The sequence below is a fragment of the Oxyura jamaicensis genome, chromosome Z (assembly GCF_011077185.1).
Source record: "Oxyura jamaicensis isolate SHBP4307 breed ruddy duck chromosome Z, BPBGC_Ojam_1.0, whole genome shotgun sequence".
In the NCBI taxonomy this organism is placed as follows: domain Eukaryota; kingdom Metazoa; phylum Chordata; class Aves; order Anseriformes; family Anatidae; genus Oxyura; species Oxyura jamaicensis.
The window spans coordinates 20,885,642-20,913,391 of NC_048926.1; the positions used below are offsets into that span (position 1 = coordinate 20,885,642).

Genomic DNA, 27,750 nt, shown 5'->3' on the forward strand with positions numbered 1-27,750 from the left:
ACTAACAGAGGGTTGGCTTATATTAGATCTAAGGAAGACATTCTTTACTCAGAAGGTGGTGAGGCACTGTCACAGATTGTCCAAAGCTCTGGATGACGCATCCCTGGAGGTGTTCAAGGCCAGGCGGGATAGAGTCTTGAGCAACGTGGTCTGGTGGGAGGTGTCCCTGCCCATGGCAGGGGGTTGGAACTGGGTGATAGGTTGGAAGGGGTAAGGTCCCTTCCAGACCAAACTGTTCTGTGATTAGCAGCTAACACCAGAAGTTAATACTTTAGGAGTGACTAACATCAGAGGAACAGAGCGGAAAGAGACATGCAAACCAAAAGATTTTTCAGATGACTGATAATTACCTTAGGAGCTGGAGTCAGCTGTGTTTATCAAAGGAAAGAAAGCAATGTAACAAACATCAAGAAAGAGGAATGTTGAGCAGAGTCCTAGATCCCTTCCCAAGAAAGGAAGATCAATACTTTCTTACCTCTTTTAGGAAATGATTGAACAGAGCTTTCACAGCTGTAGAATCACTAGGAAGTAATAGGTCAGAAAAAGTTATGGTCAAGGTGATGCTGGAGGAAAAGGGATTGCTCTGCTGGGGCAAAACTTAGCATATCAAAAAAATAAATACAAAACCAAACCTAACCAAAATAAATATAAAATAAAACCTTTAAACTCAAGATTCTGATTCTTGTCCAAAATGCCTAACAGTAACTTGACACCTAATTTCATTACAGTATAAGCTTTAATACTAAGGAGTTAAACAGCATTGTCCAAATTTAATGACAAATTAGCTCCTGTTTACCTATGCACTTACAAGTGGATATTTAAGATAATGCTCTTAGATGACAAACATGAATTTATCATCCTTAAATAGGAAGAAAAAGCAACTAAACCAACATCTACCTTTATTGAGTCTTCCACCTGCTATGTTTAAAAAGGTTGCCTGCTAAGACTTCCTGCTTTAGACTTAATTTAGTGAGCCTCTTCAGTAAACAGCCACTGAGATAAGCAAAAGAATGTCTGGACTCATAGTTTAATAGTTTAAAGGAAATAAACCAAATAGATCCCAGGTTGTTCAGTCTTGGCAACATCAAGACACTGAAGGGTTTTAGTACAGCAATAAAAGTTAAATTCCTGAGAACATTAATATGAAAACTGAAGTTTCTATTGACTATAGCTTAGGGATATAAAGTGTTGTGTTTTTTTCTTAGACAGTGAATGCAGGTTAGTCTTCTCTCAGCTAGCTTTCAAGCAGCCTTCTATACAAGTGCAGTTGACCCACAGAAATGTGTCATCTTCCATTTCTACTAGTGGAAACTAATGAGTGAACTCTAATTGCTATTTAAAACAGGCTAAGGAAGGCTATATGAATAGTAGGAGTGGAGCAGTGGGGAAACCATTTCCTCATTTTTAAGCAAGACACTTTCCTAATAGCTGTTCTTATGCTTCATGCATTACTATTGTAACCAAATGATTATACAAGTAGTCTAGTCAAAGATAACTGCACATAAGCATATACAGCACGCTATCACAAATTTATGAGGTTACGTCACCTTCAGAGACCTTGAATAAAAGGAAAGAAGTGGCCTCAGGCTACTTTTAATATTAATATTTTCTTAATATCAAACATGAACGAAATTCTTTTGTATCACTTTTGTTTAAACAATGATTACTGATACGAAGTCCAAGTATGAAGACAGATCATGGAAACAAACACTGTTCATCAAAAGCACTACACCTGATAAATATTGCAGTCTGCTAAGTCAGCAGACCTCACAATATACAGCTTTAAGCTTATTGACTGGTTAGGGGGTCAGCAAAGTGAAAATGCTCACTGTTTTATTCCATGATAATCACCTTGTCGCTTATTAGAATTTCAGACGTAATTGTTGAGATGTCAGCTATCTTCTCTACTGCATAAACTTTGTGACATTCAGTAAGGTATGAAATATTGTTCTTTAGAACTCTAATGGATAACCTGAAACTATCACTAAGCAAATACCTGAAAACATTAATGCTTTAATAGTTCAGAGGTGCTGTCACAATCACAGTATACACACAGTTCAGTAGGTTTCAATGTAAAGCAAATGAAATCATTAAACATAAGAAATGTAAGGCTTCAAATTTTTCTCATAAAACGTGTTCTATTAGACTGGCATCCAATTTTGTCCAGCAATATTTAGGAAGAGTTATGGAAAAGAGTTAAAGGACTGGATTGATTAACAGACTAGGTCGGCAACAACAAAATCCATGGAACTTCAACAGGGGTTGAGTCAAGCTATAATGCATCATAAGAATTAAAATTAAGAATGAGTCTTTACAGTTTTCTGAAATAAACCTTACATATTAAGAACACTAGGCTAGCGTTCACATTATCAAAAAAATCCAGTGTTTCATACTTAATCACATCTGTACAGAACACGAATTTCCTCAAGCTACTCGTGAACAAAGGCAGACCACATTACATAAGAAATTCATTTTCAGGAAGAAATGCTGCTCACTAACAACAATATTACACAAATACATTTAGACCCTGAAATGGTCAAACTACAGCAAGTGTACCTTATCACCCATGTAAATTAATCAAGTTTAAAAAAAATAAAAAACATTTTTAAAGTGTTTTACAAAAATACTGATATTGGTTCACATTTCTAACTACTCAATACTTTCCTCTTCTTTTGACCTTTTTTATACAGTCTCAACAGTATCCCCAGTACTTCTTTTTTTAATGAGTTAATTACATGCTGCTTAGGCGCCTTTTGCATAAGATCAGTTGATATGTTCTGACTCAGTTCAATGTTGTATTACAAACCGTTCACATCCGAAAGCTTCTGGTTCTGTGAAATGGTTGAAAAGGCTTTTTTAAGGCCCACATCAGAATTGGTGGTTTCTGTTTAGATTTTTCAGGAAATAGTACTGCTTCAGTTTCAGGGGTAGGAAATCGTTCTCTATACACTTCAGGGTAAGACTTCTGAAACTAGAAAAACACATTAATTTAGAATGAAAAATTCACTCACACTTGGCATATGAAACATCACCTCCATTTGTAGAGCAAGAAAATTCCTCTATCAGACTCTTTATACAGAAAATTAACTGATATTTTCCAATATGGCTTGATTCATTACAGTACCTCTATTCAAAACAATTAAACGGCAGTAATTGCCCAAGATTATCTATTAATTTGAGCCTCAATGTTTCCCTTGAATACTTTACACCTAAGTCTTCATAAATAAATTTTAAAAATCCAGTAAAGACTGAGGAGGAATTATTTACTTGTTTGAGCTTCTTCTTCTTGTCTTTCAGTGATATTTCTTTGTTCATTGCTATTTCTTCCAATAAAGCTGCCAGTGGTTCTTGAGAGCCAGTAGCCCTTTGGTATTCAAACTCATCTGTGCTGATTTGGTGACAAAAAGATGGAGCAGTAAAAGTTGCATCACTGTCAGCCCCAGTATATTTTATCTGTAAAAAGAAGGAAAAGAGCTGTTCTCTGCAAAAAACTTGCAAGAACTGGCCTAATCAAGTTGTCCATCATTTATGGATTATTAAAGTCATTTTGGTCATTAAAGTCATATATGGCCATTAAAGTCATTAAATGTTATTCACAGGCATTAAATGGAAAAGGAGAAGAGACGACAAATTCTACTTATCTCCTGCACTATTGGAGTGAGTGCTAGCAAGTCAAACAACAAGATGCAAAGGAAGTCCATGTAACTCTGAAAAAATTACAAATGACTAACTATTTCAGTAAAAAAAACTTGGAAGGCTGAACTAAAAAGCAGATTTAAACAAAATAAAATATAGTATCAGGAAAAATAAATAGTTATTAAGAAGTTGAGCAAGTATGGATGTCTCTAGAAGACTGGGATTCCATTCCTGGAGAAGATGATGCAGACCAAGAAGACCAAGATGGGAACATATTTAAGAGTTCTTGTCTTTTACTGATTGAGTCATACTTTCATTTAAATATGTTGTTATGATCGAGTATCAGCAGTGTGATTAAATTAGCTCTTCAAATGCTAGCAGAGACAGAATAAAGTGTCTGATCTGTAAGATCAACTGAAGACCAGAACACGTAAGTACAGAAGCACAGAGACATCTTTTTATTTTTTCTACTTGACACCTACCTGGACTCTTTGGACATGTACAACTTGTTCCTCTATTGATAATTTCAAGGAAGAAGGAACACTTAAGATCTCTTGATAATTGTCCATGAGAAAAGATACGAGTTTAGCAGCAAGCAGTTCATCCAAGTCCATTTCATCCTTAGAGCAAAGAATGCAACGGGAAAATGCCTGAACCATCTGGAAAAAAAAAAACATTATTGTATATTTTTCTGTTTATAGAGAAAAATAGGTTGTTTTTAAAAAAGAGATCTTTTTTAAAAGAGATTAACAGCACAATACTTACCATGCTTCCAATGCATCAGTAAAAAAGAGCATTATGTGCTGAGACAATGAGTGGCTTGAAAATGGCTCTTGCCCCATAAACATAATCTAACTCTTGATTTTTGGCATACAATGGCTGAATTCCATTTTATTCTCAAGACTTCATCAAATAGGCATTCCCCATGGCTTTTCCACTTAAACAGGGCAAGAATATTTTCAAGATTTTAAAAATAACACAGCAATTGAATAGAAGTTGCAAACCAGAAGGAAGACTTGATGCCATTATTTTCAAATCCAAACTTCACATCCAGCTTAGTACATGTAATCTCATACCAAAGTGTTCAGTTACAAGTCCCCTGGCTATGCACCAGTCACTTAACCTTTAAAGCACAGCCAGCACACAAGTTGTTCTGTCTTGTGTCATAGATTACACTACTAATTTAAAACTTAATACGAAGCACTTGTAAAAGATTGTAAAGGATTCACTTCTAAAAATAACATTTAGATTATAATGTAATTATTTTAATCAAATACAATTTAAAGTTAAATTATAACTTTAGCAGTCAATAATTTCATTATTTTAATCAAATACCATTCATTATTAAACTCTTAATTGCTATGAAGCAGATTTGGATTCATGAATGCTACTGTAAGATTTTTATGGACTGGCTCTCCAGCCAAGTTTTCTGTTGTCCTACTCCATGCAGAAGACTTGAAAATTAGCCAAAAAGACTAGAAAAACTATTCATCAAAAAAAAGCAAGCTGTACTTTGTACATGTTCTAAAGTAAGAATGTTTTATCTGTGCTATTTCAAAAGCCTCATCCAGCTTTTTGCCTTACAGTATACTTACCAAGGTTCTGGTCCTCACCGATTCAGAAAGAGGTGGCAAATCTTGATTAAAGCTAATTCTTGCCATCATCCTCACCAACAGCTGTAGTTTCCTCCGATTTTCTGGTGGCAGCAGGAGACAAGATATTTGAAGAGCTTCTACAGCCTTGCTGTGTTTTTGCAACAGACCTGGTTTATACAAGATCAGGAAATATGACATTTCTCAATTATGTTTTTCCATAAAATTTAATACAGCACTTTCAAATCCATCTCTAAATTCCTTCCCCACATATTCACAACTCCACTTCCTAAAAAGTCTAGAAATATATTCCTAGAACTGGACTCACCTCACATTACTCATTTTAAATATTTAAAAAAGACTACATTACAATACACTAGAAAATATTAGTTATCATAACTCAAAGTTCTAGATAGTAGCAATTATAACCTACAATATTTTAGTTCATCCTTTGCTTATTTATGACACTGAGATCAGAATAGAACTTAGATATATGCACAGATATAGCAACTGTATAAAAATAGTTGTCTGGTGCAACAACCTGAGAACCCAAACAAATCATGTGCTCGTACTTCATTAACACCGATGATACTGACATGTCCCCCAGACCTGCATAGGTTAAATTTGTGTTTTAACTCTACTTAAACTCTTAAGAAAAAACTAGAATGTAAGCACAAGATAAATCTGAAGACTGGATACACATAGTAAAATCTGGAGGTTTATGCACCTATAAATAGGTTTTAACTTCAAAATATCATTCTCTTTTGGGTTTCTAAGGCTCATTCCAAGGCTCAGTGAAGGAAGTATCTACTAGACACTTGCTTAAATAGAACCAGTATCAGATTAGAACAGCTGTCAGGAGAAAAACATCTGATTGACTGTGTGGTTTCACACTTATGGCTAGCTGAACTCCACCACATGGCTCTCTCACTTCCCCTCCTCAAAGGAAGAGAAAATACAATGGAAAGATAAGACTTGAAATAAGGAAAGGAAGATCACTTATGAATTACTGTCACAGGCAAAACATACTCAGCATAAGGGAGATTAATGTCATTTATTGACAATTACTAACAGACCAAAGTGGTGAGAACTAAAAGCTAATCAAAACATTTTCCTGCCCCTCCATTCATTCTCTTCTATGTCTTTCCCCGAAGCAGTCCAGAGGAATGGTGGCTGCGGTCAGTCCCTGACACTTCATCTCCACCGTTCCTTCACGGTCCCTCTCTGCCCCTGCTCCCCATGGGGTCCCTCCCACGGGATGCCATCCTTCCCAAAATGAGCCTGCGGGCGCTGCCCACAGGCAGCAGCTCTTCAACAACTGCTTCCACGTGGCTCCATACCACAGGGTCCATCCATCCCCCAGCAGCAAACTGCTCCAGCACGGGTCCCCCACGGGTGGGCAGCAGCTCCCCCCAAGCCCCTGCTCCTTCCTGCATGGGCTCCTCTCCACGGGCTGCAGCGCCAGCCTGGGGCTTGCTCCTGCGGGGGCTCCCCATGGGCCACGGCCTCCTCCAGGCCACATCCACCTGCTCCACCGGGGGCTCCTCCACGGGCTGCAGCGTAGAGATCTGCTGCATGTGGGACCCATGGGCTGCAGGGGGACAGCCTGCTCCACCAGGGGCCTCTCCACAGGCCGCAGGGGAACTGCTGCTGCCTGCCTGGGGCACCTCCTGCTGCACTGACCTGGGGGCTTGCAGGGCTGGTTCTCACTCCTTTCTCCCATCTGCTGTTGTGTAGCAGTTCTTTCTCCTTTCTTCACTCTGCTTTCTGAGAGGCCCAACCAGCATCTGGCCAGCAGCAGATCCCTTTTGGAGCCAGCTGGAGCTGACTCTGCTCTGACATTGGGTAGCTGCTGGGCTCTGCTCAGAGGCCACCCTGGCAGCCCCTCTTGCACCAAAACCTTGCTATGTAAGCCCAGACTGAAGATCAACACTAATTTTTTTTTTTTTTTTAAAAAAGACAGAAATGCACCTTTTCCACAGAATTATGGAAAAGTTGAGGTTGGATGGCACATGGCACCTATGGAGATTTTCTAGACCTCTCCTCCCACTAAAAGCAGGGTCACCTACAGCACAAAGCCCAGGACTACACCCAGTCAGGTTTTGACTCGCTTCACAGACTGAAGTTCCACAGCCTCTCTGGACAACTTTTGCCACTGTTTGACACTTTTTCAGATTAAAAAAAAGCTATGTTCACAAGTATAGATCGAATTTCCTAAATTTGCATTTGTGCCCATTGTCTCTCAATCTGTTATTGGATATTACTAATAAAAAGTCTGGTTCCCTCTTCTTTAACCCACCCTACATTAGGGTTAAGAAGAGAAAGCTTTGGGGAGAGATCTTATTCAGTCCTTGCCCTTAGCCTCCCCAGTATAATAGATGCTTCAAGCCCATAATCAAACATCTTTGTGAACCTTCACTGGACTCACTCACCAGTGCTGACTACAGAGTAAAAATCAGCTTTTTCATCCTGATGGCAGCTCTTAATGCAGCTAACACTTCTTTGCCACAAGGACACATTGCTGGCTCTTGGCCACATTGATGTCCACCAGGACTACCAAGTCCTCCTCTGAAAACTTGCTTTGAACCCAGTCACCCACTGCATGTAACTGGCACATGTGGTTAATCCTCCCCAGAAGACGACCGGGCATTTCCCTTTCTTGATCATGAGATTTCCATTTGCCAATTACTTCAGCCTGCTGGGCCCCTCTGAGTGACAGTACAATCTTCAGCTACATTAATTGCTCTTCCACATCACATGCAAGATTGCTTAGGGCACATGCTGTCCCAAACAGTGATTAGCTGTTCCAGGTCATTAATGAAGTGTTAATAACCACTACCAGCTGTGTTACCAATTCCCTCCCCTCCCACCTCCATGTACTGCCTAGTGACTGATCCACAGGTAGACTTCATGCCACTGATCACAATCCTTTGAGCCCAGCAATTCAGCCAGTTTCAGATCTATTCTACTGTCAACTTATTATCCTGTACCTTGTCAATTTACTTAATGATGTGATAGGATACACTGTTGAAAGCCTTACTATTCAATATTAACAACATCCACTGCTGTCCCCTCATTTACTGTGCCAATCATTTCCACATAGTGTAAGAAGAGGAAGTTGTTCATTATTAAAAAATGAAATACAATAGAGTAAGCACAGCAACCAAAACAGACAGTATTCCCAACAAAGAATGATAAGTTAACTATAGTTAATTTCATTTTCAAAGCAAAACTTTTTCTAAGTTCAAAAGAAACTTTGGCACATATCTTGGAAGAATCCAAGAAATAATAATTAATCATGATGAGATTTTTACATATAGAATCGTACATACAGAATCATTACAACCTAAGCAAAGAGCAAGTTTAATCTCATTAAGTTAGTAAAATATGTGATGACCACTGACAATGATCACCAACACCTTGGTCATATTTCCTTAGCTAGTTTGAATGCTATTTCAGGATTCCCCTTGGAGAATTGCTCTAGACATTCTTCACTCAAAATGAGCAGTGAGTGAAATATGGTCACACAAGATACCTATGATTTCTAAGAGTTCTCAAGCTTTAACATAAAGCTTTTAAACATATACAAAATAGTCATATCATAGCTACATCAATGACTAAAATCAATCTGATAATACTACTTTGGCTAGATCCTGAAGTCTTCCATTAAACAAAAAATTTACACAATGAAGGAAGAACAAAGTCCTATATATAAACCTTGTAGAAAGGCTGCAATTCTGTATCAAATCCAAAATCAAAAGTCAACAACTTGAAGACTGAAATCCTTGCATAAAAGATTTCTTAAGATTGAGAATTATTGTCAGTTTTGAAAGTCATGCTACATTAAATAGTACGGTCACAGATACAGACCTGTTTTTCCATGATTTGTAAATGCACAGATTGCTAAACAATTACTGCTTCAGAGGCAGCACTCAGTACTAGCCAAATCACCACGGACACCTATACAGGAGAGTACTGCACAGTGTGTGATCTACCTACAGCTTCGTAATGTTCTGTACCTTAGCCTCACTGCTAACTGAGGACTGTATTATATAGTAGGCAGAACCCCAAACCCTTTTCTCTCAATTGAGCTCAGAAAGAATAACCCTCCTTCCCCAACCAAGAAACCCAGTTCTACTCTCAGAACAAAGAATGCAAGTCATTAGAGATAACCTTTTTAGCAAAATAAGTCATGTATTTTCATCTTTTACTTCATAGAACTGTTTGCATTTGAAGGGAACTTTAAAAATCCCCCAGTTCCAGCCTACCATGGGAAGGGACACAGCCACCCACACTAGGTTGCTCAAGGGCCCATCCAGACTGGCCTTGAACACCTCCAGGGACGGGGCATCCACAGCTTCTTGGGCAACCTGTGACAGTGCCTCACCACCCTCACAGTAAAGAATCTCTTCCTTTATATCTAATCTATGCTAACCCTTTGTTAGTTTAAAGCCATTCCCCCTTGTCCTGTCACTCTACTCCCTGACAAAGAGTCCCACCCCAGCTTTCCTGTAGGCCCTCTTTTAGGTACTGGATGGCTGCTGTAATGTTTCCCTGGAGCCTTCTCATCTGCAGGCTGAACCACCTCAACTCCCTCAGCCTGTCTTCACAGGAGAGGTGCTCCAGCCCTCTGATCATCTTCATGGCCATCCTTCTGGTCTCACTCCAATGAATCCAAGTCCTTGTTTTTCTGTGGCCTCAAAGCTGAACACAGTACTCTAGATAGGGTCTCATGAGAGCAGAGGAAGGGGACAGTCACCTGGGGCCCCTGTTGGCCATGGTTCTTTTGATGCAGCCCAGAACGCCATCTGTACCCTTGGCTGCAAGTAGACATTGTTAGCTCATGTTCCATTTTTCTATCAACCAACACCCCCAAGGCCTTCTCAGGGCTCCTCTCAATCCATCTTCCATCCAGCCTGTATTTGTGCTTGGGATTGCCTAGACCCAATGCAGGACCCCGCACTTGGCCTTGTTGAACCTCATGAGGTTCTCACAGGCCCGCCTCTCAAGTCTGTCCAGGTCCATGTGAATGATATCCACATCCCTTTCCTCCAACGTGTTGACCACACCACACAGCTTGGTGTCACGGGCAAACCTGCTGAGGATGCCCTCAATCCCACTGTCCACATGACTGACAAAGATAATACCAGTCCCACCACAGACCCCTGAAGAACACCATCTTGTCATTGGTCTCCACAACATCAGGTTGTTGAGCAGAATTCAAAGTGTGACCATCCAGCCAATTCTTTATCCACCGTGTTCCATCCAAAGGCATCTCTCTACTATTTGGAGACAAGGATGTTGTGTAAGACATTGCCAAATTATTTGCACAAGTCTAGGTAAATGACATCAGTTGCTCTTCCCCTATCCACCAGTGCTGTAATCCTGTCACAGAAGGCCACCAAATTTATTAGATATGATTTGCCATTGCTGACATGAAGACTTGCTGGCCATCCTTTCTCAGTGTGCCTTAGCAGAATTTCCAGTAGGATCTACTCCATGGTTTTGCCTAGCACGGAGGCAAGACTGACAGGCCTGTAGTTCCCCCACATCTTATTTTTAAATAAAAAGTCCCTTTTTAAAAATGGGAATTATGTTTTACCTTTCCCAATCCCTGAGAACTTCAGACTGCCACGACTTCTCAAATATGATGGACAGTGGCTTAGCCACTACATCCACCAGTTCCCGTAGATGCATCTCATCAGGTCCCATGCACTTGTGCACCTTTAAGTTCCTTAGCTGGTCTTAAACCTGAACTGCTCCTACAGTGGGCAGTTCTTCATTCCCCCAGTCCCTGCCTTTGGATTCTGTGACGTGGGTAGTGTGGCTAGAGAACCTCTAAGCGAAGACTGAGGCAAAGAAGTCATTCAGTACCTCAGCTTTCTCCATATCCCAGGTAACCAAGTCTTCTGTTTCCTTCTTGAGAGTGCCCACATTTTCACTAGTCTTCCTTTCCTGATATACTTATAGATGCTTTTCTTGTTACCTTTGACAGCCCTGGCCAAATTTAATATCACTGCTTCATCTTTCCTAACCTGATCCCTGTGGCTTCTCAGATAATCTCTGTATTCCTCCCCGACTCTGTCCTTGCTTCCACCCTCTGTAAGCTTTTTTGTGTTTGAGTTTTTCCAGGAACTCCATCATCCATATGCTCTTCCTAGCATTTTTGCCTGATTTCCTCTATGCTGGGATGCATTGCTCCTGAGCTTGGAGGAGGTGATTCTAAACTATTACCCAGTTTTCTCACACCCCTCTTCCTTCCAGTGCTTTATCCAACAGTGCTCGAGCACTTAGATCCCTGTAGAGGCCAAAGTTTGCTCTCCTGAAGTCCAGGGTTGTAGGCTTTCTCTGTGTAATCCTCGCTACCTTAAGGACTTTGAACTCCACCATTTCATGGTCATAGCAGCCTAGGCTGCCTTTTATCATTGCATTCCCACAAGCCCCTCCCTGTTGGTGAGAACAAGGTCCAGCATAGTACCTCTCCTCACTGGCTCCTCTATCACTTGGAGAAGGAAGCTGTCATCAACACACCCCATGGACATCCTGGATCATTTAAGCCCTGTTGTGCTGCACCTCCAACAGATAACAGTTTTTGAAGTTCCCCATGAGGGCCTGGCCTTTTGCATGTGAGGCTGCCCCTATCTGTCTATAAATGGCCTCATCCACTTTTTCTTCCTTGTCAGTTGGCCTGTAGCAGACACCCGCTGTAACATCACCTGTCCCTACCTTCCCTTTAATCCTGACCCATAAGTTCTTTGCAGATCTTCATCCATTCTCAGGAAGAGCTCCATGAGCTCCAGCTGGTCATTGACAGATTAACACCCCTTCTTTATCTCCCCTGCCTGTCTTCCTGTCTTTCCTACAGAGTCTGTACCCTTCCATTCCAACACTCCAGTCATGGGAGCCATAACACCACATCTCTGTGATACCAGCTAAGATCACAGCCCAGAAATTATATGCACACCCCCAGTTCATCTTATTTACCACCCATACTACGTGCATTTCATAGAGTCATCGAATGGCTTGGTTTGGAAGGGACCTCAAATATCCAGTTCCAACACCCCTAGTATAGGGAGGGACACCACCCACTAGATCAGGTTGTCAGGGTCACACCTAACCTGGTGTTGAACACCTCCAGGGATGGGGCATCCACAACCTCTCTGGGCAACCTGTTCCAGTGCCTCACCACCCTCTGAGCGAAGAATTTCCTCCTGAACTCTAATCTACATCTCCCCTCTTTTAGTTTAAAACCATTCCCCCCTGTCCTATCATTATCTGATGGAGCAAAGAATTGCTCTCCATATTTTCTATGTCCCCTTCAAGTACTGAAAGACTGAAATGAGGTCACCCTGGAGCCTTCACTTCTGTGGGCTGAATAACCCCAGCTCTCTCAACCTTTATTTGCAGGAGAGGTGCTCCAGCCCCTTGATCATCTTTGTGGCCCTCCTCTGGACCCACTCTAAAAGAACAACGTCCTTGTGCTGGGGTCTCCAGAACGTGCATTTGCATAGAGGCATTTAAGTTTGGCCCCTTATTTGCTTTCTTAATGAAAGTTCTGAGCAATTTTGAGTGCAAAAAGGAGAGTTAGGGTCCATCAAAGGAAACTGAATTGTCTTCTTGACCTCCCTCTATTGGCTAAAGAAGAACCCTAAACAAAGCAAACAGTAGGACAGGAAGATTTTTTTAGATTTTACCAAGAATATCTATTGTCTAAGATGAAAGTCAAAAGAAAAACTATATTCAATTTGAAGCAAGATTGTCAACTAGATACTAACAAAGCATTAAAATATGAAATACAAGGAAAACAAACCCCTTTAACAAATTAATAACTGACAAGTCTCTATACTTATTGAAAGAGTGGTATATAACCTTAGTAATTAGTCAGTGTAATTATTCTGAATTCTGTTTTCAGCTCCAAAGTTTATTAAATGCAATGTTATCCTGCCTTACTATAAAAACTCAGAAAAATGGCATGCTACAAAGTACGTTTACTTTTTAGCTCAAAATTTGTTCCTTCCTGAAACACAAAGATAAAACGTAATCAAATTTTCTGTACTTGCTGTGTCTCAGTGGGCTACATGGTAGTTGAATCAGTTATGTCAAGCCTTAAAAAGTTGCCGTTAAAAATTAAACCATTCTTTCTTTAAGGCACTAGAGTGAGTCAATGTCTAAGATGAAGCATTGAAGGATACTAATTTCCCTCAAATGTTGTATTGCCAGGGTTAAAAACAGTCGTACAGCCCTAATTTTCTAAGTCTAAATTCCATCATTTAATCAGAATTTATCTGTTAGGTGTAGCAGTGTTAAGCAATGATTAAAGACCTTTAAAAATTGTTTCAAGAGTCTTCCATTTCTTGTCTTTATAACATAATCAAAAATACAAGAATAAAACAGTCTTAAGATATGAAATAACTTCAAATAGTGAACTGTTTTCTATGTAGAATGGACAGGTTCTAAAAAGTGATGCTATTTTGATATAGCAAATTAATCTCAGGGTATTAATTCAAAAGAACTTTTTTTTTTTAATCCAAGACCACTTACCTAACACACAGACAAAAATATCAAAGAAATTAAATGTAAGAAGCGGCTCTTGCATCTGGCCAAAATAGTCTACTATAGTTTTGAAGACATCTCTTTCAAATCCTGAATATGTAGGCTGCTTCAAATCTGAGCAGCTTGGCCCTATAAAAAAAAGAGAAAAAGTTAATTTGCAGCTACCAACCAGGTTAGTATTTTCTATTCCAAACTATGTAAATGCAAATTCTAGCAGGAAAAAAAAAATTAGACTATTCAAAATAACTCTTTCCTTATATTTCAAATAGAACTAGTTAAAGTACATATGACAAATAATATGAGTAGATAAGAAATATGTATAAAATCTTTATAGATTTAATGGAAATAAACTGCACCGTCAGGAGAAAATATGCTCAATGATCTTTTCCAACTTTGCTTTCAAGGCCAGAATCAGAGAAAATATTGACTGTGAATATAAATTATATGTGATGAAGTGATAAAGGAACAGTCAGTCTGTTCAGTTGATTTTTTTAATGGGCTTTTAATATTTTGCCATTTTGCTTATAATTTTCCCAGTTTACTTACAATTCGCTAGGCATTTCATTGCTGACAATATCCAGTGAGGTAGGTCCTCTGCATAAGGGAAAAAAACAGAAATTAAAAAGTTAAAAAATCTGACACACTTGTTTAACAAATTCTAAGATAATAGTGAAACTGAAAATTCATTAAGTTACTCCTATAAGTAGATTCATTGCAAAGGCAGATTATTCCTGAATATACAAATATCTCCGTCATATAGTTTGAATTGGATTTATACTATAGAACTTTCAGTAATCAGCATCAGCTACACTACTGCTTGTACAGCTCAATCAGCAAAACCAGTCACAAAGCAAATCCTTACTGTGCCAAGTAAAAAAGTTTGCCAAGCTCCTTCAAACCACACCTTCACTGCTACATTACAATAAATTGCTTATTTAGCACTGAAGACAATGAATAGCACTCACACATTCAGTTCTGTCATTTCTGAAAACGGGGAGGTAATATCTTAAAGTGATCCAATTGGCTGGAAAATGGACATGTATATGCTCTAGAGTTGTTTATTTCCACAAACCAAGTCAGGTTCCTACTTGATACTTAACTTCTCTACAGATCTTGTGGAAAACAAGGTGGTAATATTTTCAGTAACCTATCACAGCAGAAATGCTTTCTTCTCTCCCTGACGAGCAAAGCAGTTTTAAACTTGGTGCTAGTTTCAAAACATGTTGACTGAAAGCTCAAAAATGAAAAGTTCTAATCTCTTCCGTGTATTTTGATGCTTTCTCAGCTTTTACTAAATATTGCCTTCATGTAGACGCTCCAGTTCAGGTTAGACTTCATACACTCCATAAAGGTTAGAGTTTGTCAGCCTAGCTTGATAAAGCCAGCTTCAGATGAAAAATATCCCTACCATTGTAAGTGAAAACTTGTTGCTCTTTCATCTTCTTTCAATGTTGATGTGGTGGTTTCACACTAGTAAGTAGCTAAGCTCACCACATGGCTCTCTCACTCCCCCTCCTCAAAGGAAGAGGAGGAAAAAACACAATGAAAAGGGATCAAGGGTTGAAATAAGGACAGTGAGATTGCTTATAGATTACCATCAGACAAAACAGACTCAGATTAAGGGAGATTTATGTAATTTATTGCCTATTGCTAACAACTGACTAGAGCAGTGAAAAGTCAAAAACTTCTCACCATCCACCCTTTCGTACCTCGTTCTCCTACCCCATCCACACACAAAGCAGGGCAGGGGAACAGGAGCAGCAGTCAGATCATTGTGCTTTGTCTCTGTTGCTCCTTGCCCCTGACTCTCCTTCTACTCCACCATGGGGTCCCTCACTAGGTATGCTGTCCTACTCAAACTGATCCTATGTGGGCTTCCCACAGGTAGCAGCTCTTCAAGAACCACTCTAATATGGGTTGCACCACAGGGTCCATCTTTCAGTAATGGTCCACTATAGCCTGGGTCCCCCATGGGCAGCCGCTCCCACTAGACCTACTGCTCCACCAAGGGTACCTCCACAGGCTGATGTGGAAATCTCTTTCGCTGTGGTACACCACGGTGGGCAGGAGGACAGCGTACTTCACCATGGGCCTCTCCACTACAGGCTACCAGGGAAATTCTGCCACAGCACCTGGAGCACCTCCACCTCCTCCTTGGTGTCAGTGGGGTTGTTTCTCTGGTTCTCACTCCTCTCTCCAAGCTGCTGTAGCACAGCAGGTGCTTCTCCCCCCCCCCCCCTTTCCCAGATCTGTTTTCCCAGAGGCCCAACCAATGCCTCTCACTGGATCAGCTCTGGCCAACAGTAGGAACATTTTGGAGCCAGCTCTTTTCTAACATGGGGCAGCTGCTGGGCTCTGCTCTCACAGACCACCCTGGTGGCTCCTCTGCTACCAATGAATTGCCACATAAATCTAATAAAACTACTAAAGCAGGGATATGTTCAAGAGTAAACATGGAAAAATAAACACTGATCCTTGCTATTGGGACAACAGCACAGTTAGTAAAAACTCTAGTATGTTTGTAGGACCTCATCTAAAGATGCTACATGTTAGTATAGATCAGAATTAATGTTGTTTTTTTCCTTAAGCCAATAAACCACAATATAAAAAAGTGAAAATTTCTAAAATACTCACTTGATTTGTCTTCTAAGATGACAATGCCTTGCTTATTGACATTGTATGCATTTTGGACAATATGTTTTGAATTCACAAGCTTTGTGTCCAACACTTCATCCAGAGAATTCAAACCCAGGACCTTCTGTAGTCTGCAAAAACACATAAGCACATAGTATGTACATCATCTGATTTGAAAGAGGTAAAGTATTGACTTTAATGACTTTAATGGCATTAATGAAATGTCAGTGGAGGAAATAAGTACTGCTAGAGAATACAGACAAGACTATTGCATACTAAACAGTCTTACTCTATCAGCAAATGACTCACAAGTATACTCACCGTGACAAAGTCATGGACTTCCATATCTCTTCTATATTTGCTTGTGTTAACTCCCTGCGGAGAAGAAGTTTGCATGCTGGTACTTCCCCAATAGCTATACTGTGACGCTTGTACCACATTTCAGAGTTCTAAAATCAGAAAAAAAAACACTTTTCATTAGCTGATGATTTTTCAAATATTAAACAGTATAACATTTGTGGTAGAGCAAGTTTCCTATTACAAGTGATCTAGTTATTCTTAAGTTCTAGCAAAACCTCCAGAATGCAAGTATTTAGGTTTCATAGATGTACAACATCTTTTCTCTTTTATGTAAGATCTCCAAAGCTGAAAAATCACATCACTGAACATTAAAACTCAGCACTCAATAGCACCTATTTCTCTCTTCATAACCTGGCCCTGATTAAAACCAGTTCATTTGTTTTCAACTACCATTCCACCATTATAACAGGAATGTAAAAACAGGAATGAAAGCCTGTGTGACTACTTATCTTTTACTCGGCATCCAGATCCCAGCCTGAAGCTTGAAGATTGTAATCAATGTGTCAATTTGTACACATACAAGTTGTGTCAGCAACATACCTTAAAGCAGTGCTCTGGATCATTCCCGGTTACTGTGCTTTGGCTTGCATCACAACCATCCTAGATCACATTAACAGTATTCCTTGTGATTACAACTAAGCCACAAAATGCACTCCAGGAACACACCTAATTACTCCAACCACTAGTCATGTCATGAAGCGACAGACAAGAGCTAGTTTGAAATAACACCCTCTGAAATTAATATCTGGCTTTCCATATCAGTATTTCACTACCTAGGTCCATCAATTCACACACAGACAATAAGTGCTCTGATTGATGCTGCAGCTATTTATGGTTTGCTTAAACCACTTTCAATTACATGTTCACTTCACCCTTCTACTGGAAGCTACACCTTTTTATAAGGCAGCCAGCAGAAGCAACCTTATTCCTTTGCCACAATTTCTTTGAGTTATAGTCCTATGTATTAACCAAATCTGCCAATAGAATATGCTTTTGAGCTATGCCAGATTTCATGCTGTCACATCCGAGACAGATGTAGATAGGCAGACCTTTGCTAACTCTTATCAGGGCAATAATCCTTTTCAGGGAACAGACGTTTATTCAGGACCTCTAGATGTTCAGCAGAATGGTAGGAACTACTTCTCCAAACAGATCTCCAATAAATCCAAAGTTAAAGCCCTGCACTGAACAGCAATAATAAAAATGCCAAAGTTATCAAAGAAGTCTCAGCAGTTCACAAAAAGGATGTGAACACTCAGTGTATACCGGAAGAAAGGTTTAGAGCAAAGGTAACTCAGGAGGCCTATACTTTTAGGATGTCAAATTAGTAAGAAGTGATACAATTTTATTTTACTTATAAAAGCAATTTTTTTTCCAATAATTTTGGAAAATCTAGATCAAACGAAATGAATACAGAGTACAATGATTCTCCAAGCTCAAAAAAGGCTCACAAAAAAGCTAGGGCAATTTCTCCTTAACCACAATATATTCCTTGTTAAAAAAAGAAACGGAATCACCAACAACTTCACAGTAGCTAGAAAGGGAGCAGTACTGTATATAGTCTGCTACATTAATTTGAATAGGAGTTACATTGTAGGTGACATTAAAGGAACTATTTTGTCTTGTAGTTTAACAGATGCTTAGACATGTTGCTGGAATTAGAGCAAACTGAGAGGTAAACATATTGGCAAATGCAACCGTGCTGGATTTAGGATGCCAAGGATATTACAGTCTGTAGCAGAAAGAAAACTTAAAACCAACATCCTCAGCAAATAATTAAGAACAACTTCATTTCACATACATTCAACATAAAAGTATTTCACACTTAAATCTATAACCAAATATTTTGTGCCACAATGAAGAAGTCATTGGTTGAAATTGCTTTCCAAACATGCATATGCCTGGGGAAATGAAAACTGGATATCTTACCATTGTGACAGATTTCACCGGGATGTGTTCTTGGGAAACGCCAACCTTCATTTCATTCCAGTCTGGAAATTTAATGACTTCCTTTCCAAATGAAGGTTTCTTTGGGTATGGCTTCAGAGGAGAGGAAGGAGGAAATCTGTAATTGGAGAACACCTTTAAAGCTTAAGAACTCCACACTATTCAGTATTTATCAATGCAAAACCATGTGCTAGAACTTCACATGTGTAAACACAGCAAAAGCTTTACAGATGCACAATGCAAATTAGTTGCCTGAAGACAGGTGTTAAATAAAAGCTCAGACATCTTAAGATGTCTCATTTGGCCTCCCTGTACTGCTCCAGAGGAGTTCAAGTCCTTTGTACAGCCCATGACATATCTGAAAGACTTGGGTGGATGTTTGATATCCCAGCGTGTCTCAAATAGCACCAGCTGCCTATACTCAACAACTGACTCTGGTCTTCACTAGGTGTTGATTCTGCTGAAAAAGCTGCAGATAGATTTCTGTCATGTCATGTGCAATGCGAGCACTCATGTCCTAAAGCACCTAAGTGAAGGCCAGGCTGGATGGGGCTTTGTGCAGCCTGGTCTAGTGGGAGGTGTCCCTGCCCATGGCAGGGGGCTTGAAATTAGATGGTCTTTGAAGTCCTTTCCAACCCAAATCATTCTGTGATAACTAAGTCACCTGATTAACACTTTGATTTAATTAGAATGCATGCAAGTGTCTACACAAAGTTTTGTCCACATTACTATCTTCTTCTGTGTCTACATGCTTTCTATGCAAAGACCATATCTGGCAGTTCTGAAGTATTTTTCCAGCTGTTTGTGCAGGAAGCTCATTCAGCATTAAAGGCAATTCAAGAAATGCCTTGAAATTGACAGAAAAACCTTAGCTAGCTCTTGCAGGTACTGGAAAACAAACTCCAAATCACATTAAACTCAGCCACATCTTCAACTTGACCGTAATTAAATTACCTCCAAAACTAGGCCAGAGCACATACAAAGGAATAAATGGCAACACATCAGAAAGAAAAATCTGTTTCATAACATTCTTCATAAGCAGATCTCATTTACCTGCACTTCTACATTTTAGATCCTGAGTTTCCTCGTGCTTCAAGAAATTGCTTCTGCCTGCCTCATTCCCTTGATCAGAATGTAAAGGATGCTTCAGGCAACAAGAGCCTGTACACTACTGCATAGCATACATTCATATTCATATCCTAACAGAAAGCTTCCCATGCTCAAGGAATGCTCAAATTCTCTCTAAAATTTAACCCCACCTCTCAAGGCAGCTGCAACATTCTATGAGTTTTCATATTAGATTTGTCTTGCAGTTTTATTAGTCCAGTAGCAATATCCTGCATGGGTTAAACTCTATTGTTTTGACTACGTAACACTGAGCCCATTTGCTATGTTCAACAAAGCTCTTTAAGAAAATCTCTGTATCACAGGGAGGTATCACTTACAGCAAACCCTGAGGGAGGGTAGGAAGCATCTTATGCCAATCCTGGAAATTTACTTTGTTTTTTAAAAGTACATCGCAGAACATGTTCAGCTGTGTTAACTATTTTTTCAACAATTATTTGTTAGAGTTTAAGGATAAAAAATCTGTTGTCTTTTTCCTTTGCTTTACAGTATTCTCAGTGGTTTTCTCTTTCCCTTCAAGTTCATTGTAACTTCTGGCTTTGTCACTTGCTACCCCGATTCCTCAAAGAATTAACAGTAAAGGAATGAGTTCTTATAACCAGAAAAGTATGTGCATTCCTCCTTTTCAGGTATGACAGCAAGGTGCAGATAGAGCCAAGCTTTTGGACACCCAATGAAAATGCTCTGGTTTTATGTTTAATAAAGTAACATTAGCTAAAAGCTAATACCTGGGGAGCATTCCAAGATTGACATGTTTTTCAACCAGCAATACTAGTTTTGTAAGTCTAGAGAAGGAAGAAATAAAGCTACTTGTTTGTGTTTAGAGTAAAGGCAATGTCAACTAACCTTGAATCGATGGTGTAGCAAACATCACAGATGAATTCCCAGAGGTTTACTAGCAGTACACATGTATTGACCCTTTTGATTTTAATACAATTCCTCTGATTCAAAAAATGCAAATCCTGAAAGCTTCCAAAGTTGTAACATATTGTTGTAGACTACACTGAGCCAGTAGGTCACACTCACAGACAGCCTTCACTTATTTTAGAAGCCGTAATGGTTTTCTCACTCACATTTAATACTTTTCTAACACTCTCAGGCAAACAAACATTTAACAACATCTGTTTTAGGTTTTCTATGGAGTGAATATGAGAGGACAACTACATTTACACAAGAAATTAAGGAAAGATTCAACTACCTTGTTTCCAATGACAACTCTCCATCAGAGTACAATTGCAGTTACAGTCAATTACCATAGAAATTTATAGAAAAGACATTGAGCACATCAAGCTTTAAAGAGTAAGGATTACCAACAGAATTAAAAGCTACTTGCATTTCTACTTGGAACAACATGGTGAGACATGCATTTAAAAAATTAACATTGGGGATGTCCACCAGAGGGAGCTGCCAGGACATTCAATACCTGACTAAAAGCATTCTGGAAGACTGATGTTTAGTCCCAAAAAGAGAAAAAAGCATGTTTTAATACTGAAATACACAAAGATCAAAAATATGAGTATCTTACATATTTTATTTATGCATCATGGGCAGTGGAGAAAAAGCTGGCTTCTATTCAAAATGCATGAAAGGTATATACATTTATTTTTTAAGTATCTAACTATTCAGTTAGTCACTTAGGTGCCTTTTGAAAGGGAAGAGGAGAAAAAAGTTAAGGTAGTTATCACCAAAGAGCTCTTTTGTCTAATAGCAGAATGTTAGGCAGAACATAAAATAAAATGAAAGGCATGGAGATAATTCACCAAGCTCCTACAGCCAGCTCATAGAAGTCATGGCTGAAAATACAAAGGAGAAATGAACAAAATTTGAATAAGTCATGATTATATCACACACACAAAAAAACTAACCCCCCAAAACACCACCATCCATTACACAGAACACAGATATATAGCAAAATACAGTTGTATATATAAATATAATTAAATTTAAAAATATATATCTTTTGACAAAAGGGAGTCAGAGTCTGGGAAGAAAGGAAACAATATTCAACATGTATGGCACCATTTCATTTAAAAAAAGATAAAACAGCATCACCTCTGTTTAGGTGAAGATGTCCTAAGAAGGACAGAGAGCAGGACTGCGCTAGGAAGTACACCAAACCAGTAACAGACCTATCAGAATGAGCTCTATCAGTGACTAATCATTTTAATAATATTTCAGAACACACACTGCTTTTCTGCCCTTCAAAGACTGGGGGATGGGAGAAGGAAAAGGAAGTGATGGTCAGTGAAAACCCTGAGTCTGTGTTTGCAGGACACCTTAATATTTGAAGTGTCCATCTGCCACCTTTTCAATTTTGAATGAAAAGCTAGTAATGTCCAACACAAGTATAAGAATGTTCTTTGTGTCAAACATTTATCAGTTTACAGAATCTGATATAGAACACTGGTAGGAAGAATAGAACAGTTCACACCAAAACATAAGCTATCAGTAGATTAAGCCTATTCTGTGGTAAAAAGATCAAAGGAAGCCACCAGGTCTACAAAAGCTATATTTGCATCCCCCACATGGTACAACCCATAGGTTCACAGTAGTCTCTAAACTTTCTCCTTGCAATTTACTTGTTCCTAATTTACTCAGGGCAGCAAAAACAAATAGGAACAGAACCCTCAAAAGTTTCAAAAAAAAATGGAAGGTACATTGTACTGCATGAGAAAACATCTCTGTACAGCTTGCATAAAGACCCAATCTTGGAAGGAGACATGCCAGAATACTAGCATAAACAGAATAAATAGGTAGTTCTTTTATTTCTTCATCTGCAAGCAGGCTTAAATTTGAATGTTTTAACTTAAAGTTTTGTTTGTACACTGCTTTACCTGAGCTTCTTCTGATTTGAGGACAGTTTGAATGTTGGTGACTAACCAACAGTCCTCACCTGGAGGATAAAATCCATAAGTAATATGGATCCTACAGAGAATGGACTGGAGGACACTGAAAGGATTAGAGTGCATCTTCACAGATTATGTCATTACGTGGGAGCAAGTATTAGAAGTAACAGGAGACTGACAAGTCCAGTAAGCAAAGCTTGTGAAAGCTCTCTAACAAAACAAAAGCTAAAGCTCAAATTCATAAGATAAGCTTAGAATCAATCTATTGCGCAGAACCAACACAAAACACTGGAGGACATAAATTATTATTCATTTGTCCTACTGTTTCTACATCAACTGTTGCTTTAAATGCAAGTATTGCATTATTGGCCTAAAGGATTGTTTATACAACCAATAAAGCTTGTTTGTACAAACAACCAACGGATTGTTTGTACAAGCAACAAAGATTGTACAACCAGCAACCTGTGTGCTCCCTCCCCTTACTCTCCTCTGTTTCTTCAAAGTTCCTCTCCTGCTCTGCTGCTCAAAAACACACCTGAAATAATCCTTACAACCAAGATTGCATTCTTGCATTCTATCTATCCATTCCATTTAATGAACGTAATCCCTGGAAGCACCAAGCAAGTACACTGGGAGATATCACTGTCCTCTGTCACTCTCAGCATTCTTATGCTACTACCCTCTGCTCATCTTCCCAGCAGAAGGTGAATTGTAGCTTAAGAGAAGAGACAGCTCCTTTTCCATTTCTGTTTAAACCAGCAAGAAGCCCACACGACACCTTCACATTCAACCTTTGACTCCAGCTTGAATTTAAAAACTGGGAGTCCCTACAGCTTGTTCTCTATGCCTGTATTCCAACCTCAACTAGCCGGTGATTACCTGACACATCCCTCCTACAGAAGCTATAGAAATGGCCAGAGTTTAAGAAGAGGACAACATTCGATACTTAAGAAATCCTCAGAATCCTCACCCAGCCTGCAGTCATTCTCAGCTCATAAACTGCATGAACAGCATATCATTTGTAGATACTTAGGAAGAAACTTCCTTGGATGAACTTGTCAAAATATTTTCCATTTACAAGTCACTGGGTCCTTAGAACTTGAGCATCAAATTTCCGAATTTAACATTTTCCTTTACTATTGACTACTTTGAATTCTTCTTTATGGAGCTAAATTTAGAGAGTACATTCACTTTTATTTCTCAACATTTATTTTAAATTTGTTCTTGGTTGGTTAAAATTTGTCAAAATATTTAAGTTATTTGGTAGAGACATTGTAACACTCAGGTGCATTTTTTCCTTCTTTTTTTTTTCCCTTCAGAATGCAGGCTAAAAACTAGCAACCACTGACTAAAAGATGGCATGCAGTAACAATGGCACAGCATATGTGTACAGCAAAGCAAGAAAGCTTAGGTACATCTTTGCGAACAGATTAGTTAAGATCACAAATCAAAACAAAAATCTGGCTTTACATGAAATAAAAGACTTGTTTTTCCATGTATTAGGTTAAAAAAAATAGGTATAAAAATCATTACAAAATATTAATACAAAAGTTCTGTAAGAAGAGGACTAAGAAGTAGAACTGTACCATTATTGTTTACCTATTTTCCTTATAGATAGGCATGAAGAGAGTTCCCACTACCTCAAAAGAAGACTCATTGCAATGTAAGTGACACACCCGTGCTCAGGCTAAATACTAATTTTAACGCTACTAAACAGGACAATAACAAGATGGTACAAATTTGGAACCTGCAGCTTCTTAACACCCAAGCCTTAACTGTGGCCACAAGAGGTCAGAGAACCGCCTCCAACACTAAGCTTTCATCCCAAATAAAATTGTTTTCATCTGTTGACAAACCACAAGTAGCAAGGTTAAATAATCTCCTTTGAACATGAGCAAGTAATATCTCAGTTTCAAAAAATATCTAAAGGATACATCGATGACCCAAGGTATACAAAAAAATATCGTTATGAATAACTTTTAAATTTAGATAGTCCCTCTCTTCTCTCAGAAGGAATGGAAACATAGTACAAAAGAGCTGAGGGCGGGGTTAGGTGCTCAGTGCCATCCTGACTTTCATCAGCACCTTTTTCACACACACTTTTAGTCACCACGAAACCTGATGTCTATCAACACCAAACAGAAGTCACTACTTTCTAAAAGATGCAAAAGCTTTTGCTAGCATTCATCAAATGAAATCAAGTTAGAAGTTCCCTAAAAATATTTTAAAAATAGAAATCAAACATTAAATCTGACCCTTGTCATCACTACGGAGAAAAGTGCCTTTAAGAGGAAGGAAAGGAAAAAAAAAACACCTTGATACCACTGCAACAGCATTTCATATATAGGCTTACCTATACAAATGGCCATCATCTTGAAAGTCCTCTTTGCCCCATCGTCCTTTAATATCTTCAATAACATGATTTTTCAGGAACTTTTTAAGCAGCTTAACCGTTTGACTGCGAGTCACTTCAGGGCCAAAGTTTTGATTGGAGCCGAGTAGTTCATGTAAACAGTCCACGGCCTCCGAGGCTTTGAAGCAACGCTCGTAGCTCTTGAAGCGGCACCGATGCTTCCGTAAGGGCATGGCGGCACGAAAGAGTTCGATTATCTCGTTCCACTAGGGAAGGGGAACAAAGCAAGCCGTTAAGGAGAATGTTGCACGGGAAACGTTTTGGTTGTACGAAAGGAACTGAGAATTCAGACGGATGTGAATACCGAAGCGCATACGTTTGGACCACCTGTGCTGGCAAACGCTATGAAACGTGAAGCTATCGTTTAAATACTCGAGATAGGAAAACATAAGAGGGGAAAGAAGGGAACCTACAGCCCTGTGCTACCTACAGCCGCAGTTAGAGCTTTAAACCTCCCCCCTTAGGGCTTTAAACCTCCTCCCGGCCGCTACCGGGAGGTCCCCCCCACACCCCTGGGAGGGGAGGGAGACCCCTCAGAGGCAGCCCGTGGCCCGCAGCGGAGGGACGGGCACGGAGCGGAGCGTGAGGCACTCCCCCACCCACTCCCTCACTCACCAGCCGCGTGGCGCGGTAGGGCCCGGGGCCCACCAGCCGCGCCGACATGGGGGCGGCCGGGCCGGGCCTGGCGGGGCAGCGCCGTCCCCAGGGAGACCACAAGCAGCGCCCGCCGCGCCCGCCGACCGTTTGAATCCCAGCCTGCCGGCAGCCGCCTTTTCCAATTGGGCCGCCGCTGCTCCACGTGACCCACGCGCCGCCGCCTCGGATTGGTGGAGGCGGACCCTGCCGTGCCCCGCCCCCCATGGCTGCTGCTGAGGGGGCGGGGCCAGGCGTAACGCCCCCCTCCCCGCCCCCCCCCAGGCAGGGAGGGGAAATGGCGGTCGCTGGGCAGGGCCGCTTCTCACAGCGCCCGCCGGTGGGGCGGTTTGGCTTCCCACGAGAGGCTTGTTTTTCTGAAAACGGGCATTAACTGCTGGGTTTCCTTTCTGTGGCCGAGCAGTAAATGGTTCAGGACAGGGGCCCAGGCGTAGGTTTGGCAAACTCTCAAACCGTAGCCAGTGAAGATGGATTCGCACTGTTTAATTAGCACCTCGCTAATAATATACACGGTGCTTTCACTAATTCGCAGAAAAAGCAAAAGTGATAATTTCAGGACTCGGTTTCTCAGGAGTAGCTAGGAATATCAGCATTTCTCCTCCACCAAACCTAAGGCACACAATATCCCAACCCACTTCCCCTCATTATCTCTCACTGTTCACTGTAAACTTAGTGGTTTAACTAATGATGTACTCCACTTTCCACTGTAACTCAGGTGTGTTACACAATTTTTAGGTAGGAAAAAATGTGATTGTCGAGGTGCACACTGCATGATTCTCGCAGGCTGCAACACAGAAATCTTTTGTATTGAAGCTGCTAGGGTAACTGTACTATATGCAGCCTCTTACGATACACCCATACAGCACACTGAAAGAACGCGTTTTCTTTCTTCAAATGCTTCATAACACAGAGCAAACTAAACCATTGTGTAAGAAACATAGTAGGACTCTGAAGTAGTACGTGCTGACAGCCCACAGACTGATGAGCATGTCCAGTTTCTGCTCCTGCTTACTAAAACTTAATCTCAAATTGTGGAGGCAGTTGGCTGCTGCACAAGTGCCAGACTTGGACGTTTTTCTTGGCTCCTTAGAGGAGGCCTAAGCAGCTCAGTTTTGACCATGTGTATTCTCAGACCCTACTTAAGCTTTAGTGAGTGTGAAGAAGTAGGTGCTGATCTAGGTCCCCGACCAACAAACTACCGTCTGGCCCCTCACACTCAGCAGTAGGATGCACTCCTTTTACAGTGCAGCTGCATACACCATTTCTCTTACTTTTCATAAAACTTCCAAGTGGTTCTGACCTCTGCGTATTTATGCATTTTCTATTGTGCAGTGGGTGGAATAACTACAAAATAGTGCACCGAAACGAGGACTTCCGCACCAGCAATGAGTTACCTGCAAGACTACAGAGTAGTCAGTCTTCATCAGTACCTAGTTTAAATAAATATGCAAAAATAGGTGCCACTCAAGCTTTAAAGAGACAAACCTTTTTCAGCTGCTTGAAAAAAAAAGAAAAAAAAAAAAACACTAGGCCTTTATTGTAAGGAAGTGGCCCCCCTCCTTTGGAAGCTAAGCATGTGCACACAGGTTGGAGGCTGGGAGGATTTGAGCCTTGGAGTCAGCAATCAGATTTCCCACTGAAAATACATGTGGCCCCCCAGTCTGCATCCTGGCTGTTCTGGGTTCTGTGCTAAAGCACCTCTCTCCCACCTTGTGCACAGCCAGGGAGCTGAAAATCAGCACTGAGGATTCCATGATTAAGCACCTAAAAACTGCAAGAGTCATGATAATCGGATTTTAATCTGCCCTGAGAGTTGATAGCTGCAGGGATTAAATAGTGGAAAGATAAAATATAAATTACTTTTATTTGTTTTATAAAGATGGCTTGTATGCAATTTCATAAGAACTATGTGCACCACATGTCCATGATAAAGTTTAAATTCTTTTAGCATTAACAATACACCATAAATGTTGCTATGCCTATAAATGTA

General features: G+C 40.1%; 1 protein-coding gene across 1 annotated transcript; it reads right to left on the reverse strand.

Moving 5' to 3' along the window:
- Positions 1–2,360: 2,360 nt before the first annotated feature.
- On the reverse strand, positions 2,361–25,769 carry DEPDC1B (DEP domain containing 1B). Its single transcript, XM_035309922.1, has 11 exons — positions 25,722–25,769; positions 25,047–25,312; positions 18,705–18,840; positions 16,737–16,864; positions 16,416–16,546; positions 14,328–14,375; positions 13,770–13,910; positions 5,232–5,398; positions 4,119–4,295; positions 3,268–3,453; positions 2,361–2,971 (listed from the first exon to the last, which is right to left on the reverse strand). The coding sequence occupies exons 1-11, from the start codon at positions 25,767–25,769 to the stop codon at positions 2,810–2,812; spliced, it is 1,590 nt and encodes a 529-aa protein (XP_035165813.1). The 3' UTR covers positions 2,361–2,809.
- Between the last annotated feature and the right edge of the window lie 1,981 nt (positions 25,770–27,750).

Excerpts from the sequence above, each read along its gene's own strand:
- DEPDC1B (XM_035309922.1), bottom strand. The coding sequence starts at position 25,769 with ATGTCGGCGCGGCTGGTGGGCCCCGGGCCCTACCGCGCCACGCGGCTG. Across the intron at positions 18,841-25,046 it reads GATGATGGCCATTTGTATAG|ATTTCCTCCTTCCTCTCCTC; the intron begins GTAAGCCTATAT and ends CTCCAATTACAG. Across the intron at positions 2,972-3,267 it reads AGAAGAAGAAGCTCAAACAA|TTTCAGAAGTCTTACCCTGA; the intron begins GTAAATAATTCC and ends GTGTTTTTCTAG.